Genomic DNA, 13,550 nt, shown 5'->3' with positions numbered 1-13,550 from the left:
GGTAACATTTATGCCATTCACATCTACTACGAACTTACATTTTAATATTTTTGCCTTCATTGTACACACACCACTTAACTGGTGGGTCTTGGGACTGTGAGGCAAAACCAATATTGGATCCACCAGGGTGTGAACCAGGACCCCAGTGCTGCAAGCAAGATTGTTAACCACTTAACTGCTCTACCGGTGTGTAATAATGTAATTTACCTTGTTTCTGGTGGTATTGTTTGTGCTGTGGACCTGCCATGCAGGATAGATCTGCCGAGTTATAAACCAACCAGTATTCAGCCAATTCTTCTGTGTCGGTCATCATATCCATCCTTGTGTCAGGGATCCCAGGTGGCCCCTTTTTACCATTTATATACTTCCATATAAAGCCTGCACATCTAATCTGTTACCTTTTTTTAGCCCAGCTTCATTGTGCTTTGATTGACGCTTGATTTCATAAAATCACAACTTTATTAATACATTGTCCACAGATCATAAACTAAGCACTTCTTCCAATACAAATTATGTGATTATTGAATACTGTTCATAATCCATAAATGACGTGTTCCTCTATGGCGCCATTCAGTGGTCTATAACATAACAGACATCATCTATTATATTCTCACATTTCCAACATAAATAATACAAAATGAATATGAACTTGCAATATCAATTTACAACAATAAAACCTCACCATAATGTAACATCCCAACTTGCTGGAACCATACAGACACACAATTTCTATGGTGTGTGATCAAGTTAGGATGTTACATTATGGAATTATGGTAAGGTTTTGATGTTGTAAGATAATATTGCAAGTTCATATTATTTTTTATTATTTATGTTGACAATGTGAGAATATATTAGATGTCTTATGTTATAGACCACTGCACGGGGTTTCTCAATGTATGAAACGTGGAGAAACACGTCATTTATAGATTATGAACAGGATTTAATTGTCATTTTGATTATGATCTGTGGACAAGGTAATTATAAAGTTGGAATTTTCTGATTTGGAAGTAAGATTAAGGGACCTGGTACTGACTCATTCATGCTGGATTTTTATGTTTGTAATCTCAGATAGTGTTGGTAAGGATCAAAACCCTTTTTTTCTATTAAACTTAATATAGCTGTGATGGGCAGCTCCTGTATTTACTCCTGGTTTTTATTTTGACAGCTGGAAAGTGCCAAAGGGTATGGGAGGGCACCAGGACCTGGCATACGTCACACGCCCTGCTAAATAAAATATTATTTTGCATTAATAGCATGCTCAGTGTCCACAGCAGAGATTCACCCTCTTTTTCTGTCTGTAGTCAGAAAGACAGGAAGGAAGGGGTGAATCTTTCTAATGGCTCTGTCCCCTGTATGGACACAACCCACCCACTCTCCTAAACATCCTGGGGGGACAGTTGCGCAAAGCTGTGGACACAACTTTTGTTTGTGTACACAGCCCTGCGCTACTGTCCCCCCCCAGGAATTTTGAGGGCAGATCTGAGTTTGCGATGGGAGAGTGGGCGGGTACTGGCATCATTACGCCAGTCTGTGGGAAGTTTCTTCCCCTTTGATTGACACACAGCTCCCTGCACATGCGTGTTCCGAGTTCGGTGAATTTCGTCCAAGAGGTTCGCAAAGGTAGGCGACTACTGTTCTAATGGATAGCAGTAAAAACTAAAAAGAACTTCTAATCCTTCACTCCATGGACAGATGAGCATACAATGCAACAATAACAACATCCCTGCAGTATGAAGCATTCATTGTCATCAAGGTCCAAAAACGATGCAAAAACAACTTTTTGTTGTCACCGTTTAGGGAAACAGAATCCTGACTGCCTGCCCCTATGCCCTACATTTGATGTAAACAAACAGCAGGTGATCTAAACTGTTCATAATCTGACTGTAACTCAACTGTACATTTTCTGTAAGGATCTTTGAGAATGGAGTAGTCCACGATGGAAGCAGCTACAGAGTGAGGTCTTGCTTTATCTGTGTCTGATATTCATTCATGTACATGTGTTGAAGTGCCATTTAGAATTTATTTCAGAATGTTTCTGCAGAGAACCAATGCTCAGCATTGAGAGAGGGGCAAAGACCCAAACTACAGGGAATTCTCATTATGGGAGGGGCAGAAACAATCTACAGTTCTTGTTTATATTTTAGCTGATTTATGTAAAGTCACAGAAAAGTGTGACTGTTACAGCTAATCAGATTTTACACTACTGCAGTAACAAAGCAGAAATCCTGTTGCTATAGATGATAGTGTCCCATTCTAACACACCAGACAATATGAATATACAAAATCAAACACACAGCCAGATCAGTGAAATAGAATTTAATGTTCAAATAATGCAAAGATAGTTTCCATGGGAAATCCTTGTTGCAGCAACTGACCAACAAAAAGACGCAGCCAATGTCACTGTGGGCGCTGCTCGTGAGCGCATGGATGGGCGGAGAGCTTGTGGCGAGTGTTGTAGTTTTACCAGAATAGCCCACAGTGGAGTGTTGCAGATGGAGTTGTGTAATTAAACGTGGAATATAAATAATACAATAAAGAAAGGCGGAGTATATTTCATATGTGTATATATTACATGGAAAGACGTGGCAGTTTAATAGGAAGACAATATACATCCCCCTCTGTGGCAGCGGGACAGCGTACCTTAAAACCCGCAGAGTGCATCTACAACTGCAGCTCCTTCTACAAACAGATACAAAATCGATTATATTAGGTATAGTTAGGCAAACCTTGGCTTTTCCGCATAAAAATAACCTTTGCGTGTCTAATCTGTGGAAGAAATCACGGCTTTATGTGAGGATATAAAATTGCACGTAAAAGTCCCCCCAAAAAAAGTCAAATTTGAATGGGCAAGCATTGCGCTGTATATTGTGATGCCAACAAAACTGCCATGTCAATGAAACGCGGAAAGATGGCGTAGGTCTGACCGGCGTCTACAACACAGAATGATTTCAGTATAACACTCAGTGCCTCTGTATACAATTTACAAAATATAGAATCTGTTTTGTTTTTTTTTTTTCCTTTAGATCTCCACGTTAAAATATTAAAAAATAAACTTACAAAAAAGGATGTACATCAGATCGTTCAGCGAGCAAAGTACCGGTCACTGTGACAGGACAAAGGGCGCCTATCGGTTCACCAGCAGCTTGGGCGCTCCCAGGGAATCGATATTGGCCCAGAAGACAGTACAAATGGTGAGGTTGTTTCTATCTCTTCCCCAAAGTTTTACTGGCAGAGCTCATAAACTGGAAGATAAAAATTCCCCTGGTGGAGAAGTTTGCGACGAGTCTTTGTGGCTCACAATAAGCCTTGATACGGTTCTGACGTGGTCCACTGGCGATCTGGTACCGTAATACATTCCTTCATTCCTTCATAGAGGAAATCATTGAGTAGGTTCAATAAATAACTTTATTCTCTGGTCCTCCCCGGTGGCGTCACCTCGCTCCATAGCCAGGCACTCACATCCGGGATCTTTGGTCAGTCCCCCTCGGAGGGAGGACCTGTCAGTCAGTGGTTTCAGTGCACGGTGTATGAGTCACGTCTCTCGGTCCGCTAACTCGGTCTCGAGGGGCCATGATTTAGAAAATATGTGGTCATTTCCCCTTTCCCTTTCACCTTCACCACCCCGCGGCATTCCAGCGAGTAGTTATTGGCTGCCAACACCTGCTGAAGGTCCGCTGTTACCTAAAATGAAACAAAGGACCGGTATGACAGGTCTGCTCTTCATTGCTGCACAGGGAGACTGACTCTCCTTTATCTCTGCATAATGATCAGAAGGTTATAATATAAAGAGGACCTGTCAGTAATTATACAAATCTGATGAATAAACCTCTTGCTATGTCATATATATATATACGGCAATGGGATCAGTGTTTAGAAAAGCTTGACACTCTGCTGCCCTCTAGTGTTCAGCCTAGTGAAAACCACCAGCAGCCCCTACATAGGCACAACCTAACACTTATGTTCAATACTTATGTTCAGTTTAAACATAGATTTTTTTCATATATGATTGTGGGCTTGTTACCATTTTTATTCCTTTTGTGAGAACTGGGACTTTATGTCTTTACCTCTAGTCCAGGGACCTAGTCTAGGATGAGAACAGAAACAGTTCCTCAGTCTCCTCACCCCATTGATGAGACTGCAAAATTTCTGAACACAGCCATTAACTTAACAGGCACCAGTTTTTAAATAAGACTCATCACACAGCATTAAAATATACATCCGATCCCAGTATTTTAATCTTGAATATGAGAGCTCAACACCAGTTACATGCTTGTATGGTGCCTGTGCATAATTGAATAGTTGAGACAGTCCTTGTGCCAGTGTCTGTCTCCTGCTAGCATGTGACCTGCTGGCTGCATGTGGCAAATATGAAACATAAAATATTTTACTTCTTACCCCATACCTACTGCTGAAAATTATACAAAAATACCAGAATTCGTCTCACCTGGATCCTCTCTGGCACTCCGGTGCTGTCCATGCGACTCGCCACATTTACTGTGTTCCCCCAAATATCGTACTGTGGTTTGCGGGCACCAATCACGCCGGCGACCACGGGTCCAATATTCAGCCCTGCCACACACAAGCAATAGCAAATGTAATCTTACATCACCGTATACAGATCATTCAAATCCTATCAGGGGTAATTATTTAGGGGTAACTAATGTGAAACTAAAACTCTCAGCATGCTCTGTCAGTCTCCTTTCTGGGGTCAGAAATGTGATTCTCTGATGTAATTGCTGGAATTTCCCAATGATCATATTAAATCAAAGGAACTTAGATTAAAGGTCAGCACATAGTAACCCGACCCCCTCCAACTATGAAAAGTCATCTTTCACAGGAAGATATCTGATTGGTCCGTGTGGGGTACAGGTCTTTATTCCTAAAGGTTTTTCTGTGAAACTCACCGATCTTCATCTGGAAGTTGTTGAACGAATGTTCGTTGATGTATTTCATCTGATCCATCAGCCTCATTGCATAATCGGCCAGCGCCTTGATGTGTGATTTTCCTGCCTTGTCATAAGTTGTGTCGTTGAGCCCCGAAGCCGCCATGTAGGTGCTGCCGATGGTCTTAATCTTCTCTAGCTGCCGGAACTCGTCCTCGCTCATGATCTATCAATGTGTTTGGAAGATTCGGGTTACAGATATGCAACTGACAAGTCGAATCTGCCAACCTAAATCATTCTCATAATGCTGTTTAAGGACATTTACTTTTGTTGGCTTTTTTATTGAGCCTTTATTGTCTATATTTAATACGTTTTCTGCTTCTCATTTTTTTATTATAGGATAATAAATAGATTAATATAAATATATAAATATAATTCTACATTTTGTTTTTTTACAACTTTAAAATGTCCCAACGAGTGCACAGAGAAGGCAGATTTGTTTGCAAACAAACCACAAATGATCTCCTTGATTGCCTGTTCTAAGGATCACATGACTGGGGAATCGCAATGATCCATAGGATGGAACCTACAGCTGATATAGATAATGCAGTCTCAGCAAAACTATCAGTGCCTGGGGACAACAATGTGCATGTGGGCATAAAGGGTTAAACCCAGGAAGAAATCACATTTTCCTAAAAAGACCCTGTCATGATCTTAAAATATTGCCAAGAAATGCAGATAAAAGACTATTTCACATGCTTACTTGCAGTGTTTATATGCTAAAAAATAATAGTATAAATCATATTTTTCCATTGAAAAGTGCCCCTAAACCTGATAGAAAATTTGGCCATTGCAGAAAGTTCACTAAAAAGTGCCCTATCTGCTTGTACATTATAGTCCTGTCTTCTACTGGCAGTGTCTAATTACTTGCCGAGCTGGCCCAGCTCCTCTGGCCCTCCTCCTATCTCCATACAGGGAGGCTAGAAATAAGGTGGGGCAGTGACACATAGCCTGCTGAACTGTGGGCATTAACACGTGTTGTTACTCATCGCCACTCACATGACAATGACTCTCTAACCCTCCATAACACGGGAAGACTGCCTCCCTGGACCCCTGGTCTCACCTCATCGAAGTCCGCAATGATCTCATTGAGGAGACGCAGACATTCCACCCCCTCGTTGTTGGCCTCTAGCTCCACGTAGAACTCTGAGAAGTTACTAATGGAGGCAAACATGACGGCCACGCACTCGCAGGATTGGTAATACAGCTCATCATTGCGTCTCTCCCGCGCCAGAAAATGGGCGGCCACATCCTTGGGAAGAATATTATGGAGCAGTCGACGGTTGTAAGCCTGGAGCTCCTCCATCTCTTCCTTCTCCTCTGTGGCCTGAAAGAACAACAGCAGAAGGTGGACACCACCATTGTTAGGGAACATGAGAACATACAAGCACGACATACATCAGAATGCACATGCAAGATACGTCATTGGAATAAAAGGTTGAAGCTGCACAAAAAACATTTGGGGAAATATAAAAAGTGAAACAGTCTTGTGTGACCCCTAAAAACATGCAACACCCCATACTGAATATGTATGCAGGTGGGGCAAAGTACTAAAGGAGTGACACCAGGGATCCAGAGAAGTTTCAAGAGGAGTTCTGGACAGATAAGAAAGTCACAAATATTAAGCTCTGTATTCATAAACATACAACCAGTAATTGTATTATCAATGGGTAAACTCCATGTATAAAAATTTCATTGCAATATATTCACCAACTGCTGCAAAGGATATAAGAAGCAGATACCATGCGTTACTGCACCCAGGCACCTACCATTTACCAGTAGGTGTCCAGGGGTACTAAAGGCTGCACTGCAGGTCTGAACCCAGCCCAGGAGTAGTTACACTATGGGATATCCTGGTACATCAGTAACAGAAACACTGGCCGCTTCCCTTCTGATTAATCATGTGATCAGATGCATCCTTATAATATAATATTAGATGGATATCTGATCCTGGGAACTGATTGTTTCTGTGAGGTCAGGAAGGTTTGTAACTTTACTGATAAGGCAAAATAAATCACAGTTACCCCAGGGAAAAGGGTGGAGGGTTATTCTGCCACCTCCAGACCCAAACTTTAGGGGCTGATAACAGGCTGAATTTAGAGAACATTGTATAATTTCAGGTTTAAAATGTATCTGAACCCAAGAACACAAATGTCACATAATGCAGATTAACAATCCTTAGATTTGGTGGCTGCATTAGTTTTGTTTTTATCTGGTGATCCTGCCAGTATTACTACTATTCAGAATGTCTTTCTGGGTCCCGAGGGGGGCCCCCCAATGCTGGGTGCACCCTATACAGGGACCAAAACACAAAGACACCCCCCTACCACCCTGCCATCCAATGACAGCTACTCTGCAACCAATGCCAACCCCTCATTGGTCTGTGTTATGGGGGAATAGCAGAGCTATATTACAAAGCAAGAATACACTTTATCAAGTAATTTTTAATAATGAATAAAAAGAGAAAAATAGGATATCGATATGTAAAAGGTAAGAAAGTCACCCAATTTTATCTTATTTGTAACAAATCTTCCTATAATTTAAATACTTTCTGCCCAACTCAATTTTGTAGTTATAAATATGTCTTTTAATATACATGGAGCTCATAGATATAAATTAGAAAAGTTTTTTCAGTCCTTGCTCTTTGCAAATCAGCCAGCAGTTCACAGCAAATTACCTGAAGCTTCCACAGGAAGTCCAGCCGGGCCGTGGACTCCACTTGCTGAGCATGCAGATACAGCGCCAATACGAACACTGTGATAATGATCGGTGTGGCGATCTTCAGTGCGACTCTGTCAATGGTGCTGCAAAGACACAACGCAGAAATCATTATGTATATATTACTATATATATATATATATATCACTATATTCATTGCCTTTCTTCTGACCACAAGTGGTTGTTACTTTGCAAGTCTGAAGGGATCCTATAAGTGTGTTGCAACCCCGGCACCTGCACTGTATATAATGAGGAGACATCCAGCGACATTTGTACAGCCCTAGATGTCTACACACACATTCTGCTATATGTAGGTGACCCAAGAGATGCCCCCTTGGGGAAAGAATATTTGTTGGTGGGTGCTAGGTTGATGTTGGGGGAAATCATCATATAATGTCACAATTGTATATTTGCTGCTCTCATGTTGAAACTGTTTGTTGTCTGGGTGTACATAAATACCCATTTGTGGTCACAATTTCCATTTTTTTCTTCATATTGCTCAATCACCACCATTTATCAGACCACAATACTAAAACTGCAGCACCTGCAAGCCTGACACTATAAACCATGACATCTTCATGATCTTATTACATCTTTGGATTTATTTTGTTTTATTGGCATGATTATATATAAAACATTCACAGAAAAATATTTTCACTTTCACATTTTCATTTTTAAACATTATTACTATTCATTTTATTTTGTTTTTTTATATTTAAAAATAATCTTAGTCTATAGAAGAGCCAGGGGTGCAGGTGGATGGGTGGGGTGCAAAGATGTTAAATCATAATTGCTCTGGTTTTTAAATAGCAGCAGATGAAAGTAAGAGAAATTCTGGAACCCTTTATTCTTGTACTTAGTCATGTGACTCATGGACACATCAGCACATCAGCATGGCGACCAGGCAAGTAGTATATTTAGGGAGAAGTCAGTAATATCAGCCAACAAATGTCTCTCATCAGGGCTGTGCTGTGTTATACAAATTATTGCAAACTTTCTATTTAATTATAAAGTCATGCAATATGCAATGAAATAATCCAACGGATGCAACACTCTCAGTATGGAGCACTGTCATCTGCACAATAAACACTGGAAATCAATGTCTATGTGTACAAAGCACTTATCTGTACAACTTTAAAAAATTTTCATGCAACCATATTTGGATATTGGCATTTATTCAGTTCCTTCTGACTGAAGAGCAACATCTGACCCTTCAAATTAGATTTGCAAAAGAAAACACATAGCAAAAACTAAAATGAAATACAGATTTCCTTACCAGGGCTCTGTTGAGTTGGTTGACTCGCTGAAAAAAACAAAAATTACAGTAATTAGAATGATTTCAGGTCATTCTGCAGTCTGAACACGAGGGGGAGCTACAGGATCAGTTTTGGTCTTTAGCACTTTATGTATTAGTTCTGAAAATTTTCTGCTGTTGACTAAAAAGTAATGGGAATCCAAAATATTAGTGTTGTCATTGGAACAGGAATAAATAAAATTCTTCCAATGAGGACAGCGGATATGGAGAATGATAAGGCTCTGATTTACTGCTACCAGAAGTTCAGGCCCTAGGTTCAAATTTTCAAGGTCCCAGTGAATCTATGTGCAGATTAACCCATTTTTTTTTTATAATTCCCTACATGCCCTGAGAATTAAGACCATCAGGTTTAGAAGGACCAGTAAGGGGAATTTGGATAAGCCCCTCTCCCCAGTTATAAAACGGGGTGTGCAGAGGAACTATAGGGTCAGTGTACAGAGAAAGTATATGGAGGTCAGTTAGGAAGTTCTTGTTTATTTGCATAGCTAGCTCCTTGGGCTAATAACTTATTTATGGTAAATTAAGGGTAAGTGGTCAATTTAGCAGTTGGGGATACATCCATTAGACCTTTTATCTCTGAATAAAACCAACCTGCTGCTGGCCAATTTTATGCTGCTGTATCATCTAAAGACTTCAGTGTAAGTTCTGGATTGCAGAATTTAAAATAGATTCACTTAAACCTAAGAAAATCATTTATGGGCTGGTAACAGATGATAAACTTGATACATTTAAATCTCTTTTTTTTTCTTTTTACTCACATCTGATTGGCTGCCACCAGCAGATCCGCATTGTCAAACAGCGCCACCTGTGGGACTTCCACGATAATCACATAGACAAAATCGATGATGAGCATCAGGATGAGTTTTCCGATGCTGCTGATCTGGAGAAAGACGGAGCAGGCCAGGAGGCTAAGCACAATGCAATAGGTGAAATACTGCAAAGAGAGAGAAATATGCCATCACCAAATTATAAAATATAATAAATAAACAAAATAAATAATTTATTGAGCAGTTTGTAATTGTCTGCACATATATGCTGCTTCCCAGAGCTGTCCCGGTGCTTGAATAGTCTGCTATCTTCTCCTAAGATCCCCCCCTTTGAATCTATTTGGATCTAAATGTTTTTACCCAACTTTCACCCAACATATACACATTTTTGCATTTTATTTAATTAGAAGAATGTTTGCATCATTATCAATAGTTGACTAAAACATTTTTTAATCAAATCAAATGTGCAGAATGTGTACATTTTGGGTTACTGTTGGGTGAATTTGAGGGTGAGAACATTTATAATGAGATCGCTTTAAATATCTGTCTGGTTTGGTGTTTGGTGTTTCCATAGATTACAAAGAAGCCTGGGAGTGTTGTGTCCCTTCACCTTAACTTCTCTGATGTATGACATTTTCAATCTTTATAAATCAAAATGTTTCATTAAAACGATCCCTGGTGATCCTGCCATGAGGGAACCTGCTTACGTCATTCCTGTTAAAGGGTGACAACACTTGTCCCTGTTTATGAGGGTAAGCTAGGGTCAGGTGGGCACTTGCCACAGCAGCAGTCCCATACAATAAAGGTTTTACAGATACGAAATACATGAAATGCTCATTTATTCTTATTGATAAACACTTCTACCACCAGTGTTTCCGCCATTCTCCCATCAAGGAGAGCAAAGTCAGAAAAGAAAGACCCCATTACAATTTACCTCTGGGAAGTTGCAGTTTGGAGTGGAGTCCCCACAGAATCCGCTCTTAGTGGCCAGGCTGTAATTGAGGGCGGAGTTCCTGACCCAACATGGGGTGACATTCACAGGGGTGATGTTGTATTCGGCAGCCAGACAGCTCCTCAGGTTCTTCTTGCTGCATATGAACTGAAATATAATATTGTAATTTTAATAGGTGGGGTGTCTGTTAAAGGGATAGGCTAAATATATGGGAGGAGCTTGTGCTATAGAGAACATAGGAGGAGGAGCTTAGAAGGGAGTGGTTCACATACAGGGATACAAGAAGTGGGGGTATTGTTTTATAATACAAAATCATTGTCAGGAAAGGCGGGGGTCAGAGAATTGGCATTACCATGTTAACAAAAGAGGAGAGGAAGACGAGAATGATGATAAACACGCCCACTGGGCTGCTGTTAATTCTGGACTGGACGATTTTCTTGGACAAAGTCTGAAGAGGAGCCGGAAAAAGCTGAAAAACAGAAAATTATAATGAGCATGGTTTACCCAGAGAAGCCTGGATCCTGGGCCACAAGGCTGACAATTAAAGCAGAACGATTCTAAAGATGTTTTAGAATTCTGACACCCAACCTAGTCCCAGTCCATGTGGCCCTTTGGTGGTTTTCATGTGGCCCTTGGCAGTCAGCAGGTGCTATAATGACAGAGATCCCTGACCGCTCTATATAACTGGTTCCTCAATCCTCTCCTGGAGTGAGTCTGCAGTCTGTGACCACCCTCTGTAGCATTACATGTACTGAATATTATGTGTGGCCCTTTGGTGACATCAGGGGCCACAGCCTTTTATCCTGATAGGTGAACACCCACTGTTTTAGAACATCACAGTCTCTGTCTGATGAAGCTGGCTGGTTGGTGCAACGTGTCAGGAAAACACACCAATGGATGGAAGTTCTTCTGACAATTTTTGAGATATCACAGCACCTGCAATCAGAACTTTTGTTTTGAACTTATTAACCAGGACCCCATTTATAGATCCCCTGGCTGGTAAAGTTTAAGGTAAAAATAGGAAATTGGACTCCAAATTTGGATTTGGATGAGATTTTGCCATGGATAAAATAAGCTTCTGAAACCCTCAGGAGACATTAAAAAAACCCATTGTAAGCTTTCATTATAAATCCACTTTACAGGCTGTGCACATTTACACTGATCCGCTAAACATTAACCCCCCCCCCGTCCAATATTGCATAGCCCATTGTTAACCCTACCAGGCATGGACTCCTCAAGACCTCCGGAGGTGTCCTGTGGTATCCGGCACCAATACAATACACCAAATAGCAGCAGATCATTTAAGTCACACTCTCCTGTTCTTCATCCTTCCCATAATGCTCCCTGCTGCCATTACTTTCCCAGGTAGATAACACACCTGTCCATCCACATGACCAGATCAGGCCACCTCCTTCCATTGTTCTGTGGTCCAGTTCTGATGCTCAAATGGCTATTCTAGGTTTTGCTGGCAATGGACAGGGGGATCCTATGGCAAAAATTTTAGCAATATTGGATTCAGTACTCTTTTTGTAGAACTAACCGGCTAGACCCCTCATCAATGAGCCTTGAGTGGCCCTATGGCCTGTCCACCAGTTGTTCTGCCTTGCACTACTTTTAGTAGGTACTGACCACTGCATTTAGGGGACACCCAGAAAGATCGGCCATGTTGGAGGTGCTCTGACCCATTGCCCAGCCATCACAATTTGGACCCAGATCACCAATGATCTGACCGATCTCTGTATATAACAAAAGACTAAAACAGACTTTAATGTGTCCTGAGTAGTAAAAATGTTCAGTATAAGCAGACATCTCCCCTCTAGATGCCTCATTACATTTGTGACCATCGGGGGATTTATTCACAGAGACGGCTCATTGTGTCGCTGTGTTCATTCTAACATTATCCTTGGCTCTGGAGATCCCACACAATCATTCACCCAGCTGACTGCGGAGGAAAAACATTATTAAGCATCGTCTCGCTCTGCGCTGCCCGCTTATTGGGTAATGGATCTCAATCTTCCTCCTGCGAGACATAATTGACGTTTGCCCGCAGACGGATGGATGGAGCCTCACCAAAACAATGTCAGATGACACAAAAGATAAATGGAAAACAAAAGAGGAAACTACAACATGAAGAAGGGAAGAAGTCAGATTAGCAAGACGGCTAAGCTGCAGCAGCTGAAAGATGTACAGAAAGGGAGAAGATAGAATGTGTTCTATGGTTTCATCAACTGCCACACAACTGCCATAGATAGAATCTCAACACCAAATATAGAAAAGTGGCATTTTTTTGTTTTATAATGGAGGGGGAAAGGGTTAAAAATCTATGTCATGTGACTAGGACACCCACCATACCCAACCCCAGGACTCACCTTTATACATGAGTAGATAACGGAGACGCTGAGCACCATAAATAGGACAAGAAAACAGGCTAAATAAAACCCCAACATGAACGTGGAGCTGCAAAAAAACAAACAGATATTAAAAACTTTCCACAAATTTCAGTTTTTATTTATTATATGTATATTCTATATTGTGTTTTCATTATGATCATTTAGAGTGTCAGCTCCTCTGTACAGAGACGGATAGAATTGGCTCAGTGTTCTCTGTTCATCACTGCGGTATATGTCAGAGCTATATAAATGTACAATAATATTGTGTGGGGGGACATTAGAGTGTCAGCTCCTCTGTACAGAGACTGATTGGACTGACTCAGTGTTCTCTGTACAGCACTGTGGTATATGTCAGAGCTATATAAATGTATATTACTAGTGTGTGACTGTGGGGGGGTCATTAGAGTGTCAGCTCCTCTGTACAGAGACTGATGGGACTGGCTAAGTGTTCTCTGTACAGCACTG

At 40.9% G+C, this 13,550-nt stretch overlaps 1 protein-coding gene across 1 annotated transcript in view; it reads right to left on the bottom strand.

Annotated features, from left to right (window-relative positions):
* Window positions 1-2,301: 2,301 nt before the first annotated feature.
* ADCY5 (adenylate cyclase 5) overlaps window positions 2,302-13,550 on the bottom strand; it is an 89,844-nt gene continuing 78,595 nt past the window's right edge. The window contains exons 12-21 of the mRNA XM_072417905.1: window positions 13,065-13,152; window positions 11,048-11,164; window positions 10,678-10,842; window positions 9,735-9,910; window positions 8,938-8,964; window positions 7,621-7,747; window positions 6,007-6,270; window positions 4,905-5,109; window positions 4,445-4,569; window positions 2,302-3,681 (exon numbers count right to left, since the gene is read on the bottom strand). Coding sequence (XP_072274006.1) covers window positions 3,550-3,681; window positions 4,445-4,569; window positions 4,905-5,109; window positions 6,007-6,270; window positions 7,621-7,747; window positions 8,938-8,964; window positions 9,735-9,910; window positions 10,678-10,842; window positions 11,048-11,164; window positions 13,065-13,152 — 1,426 coding nt within the window. The 3' untranslated portion in view covers window positions 2,302-3,549. The remainder of the gene's footprint in view (window positions 3,682-4,444; window positions 4,570-4,904; window positions 5,110-6,006; window positions 6,271-7,620; window positions 7,748-8,937; window positions 8,965-9,734; window positions 9,911-10,677; window positions 10,843-11,047; window positions 11,165-13,064; window positions 13,153-13,550) is intronic.

Source organism: Pyxicephalus adspersus, chromosome 7 (assembly GCF_032062135.1).
Source record: "Pyxicephalus adspersus chromosome 7, UCB_Pads_2.0, whole genome shotgun sequence".
Taxonomy (NCBI): Eukaryota; Metazoa; Chordata; class Amphibia; order Anura; family Pyxicephalidae; genus Pyxicephalus; species Pyxicephalus adspersus.
Note: the sequence above shows the minus strand (reverse complement) of the source record. Positions and strands in the feature narration are given on the sequence as shown.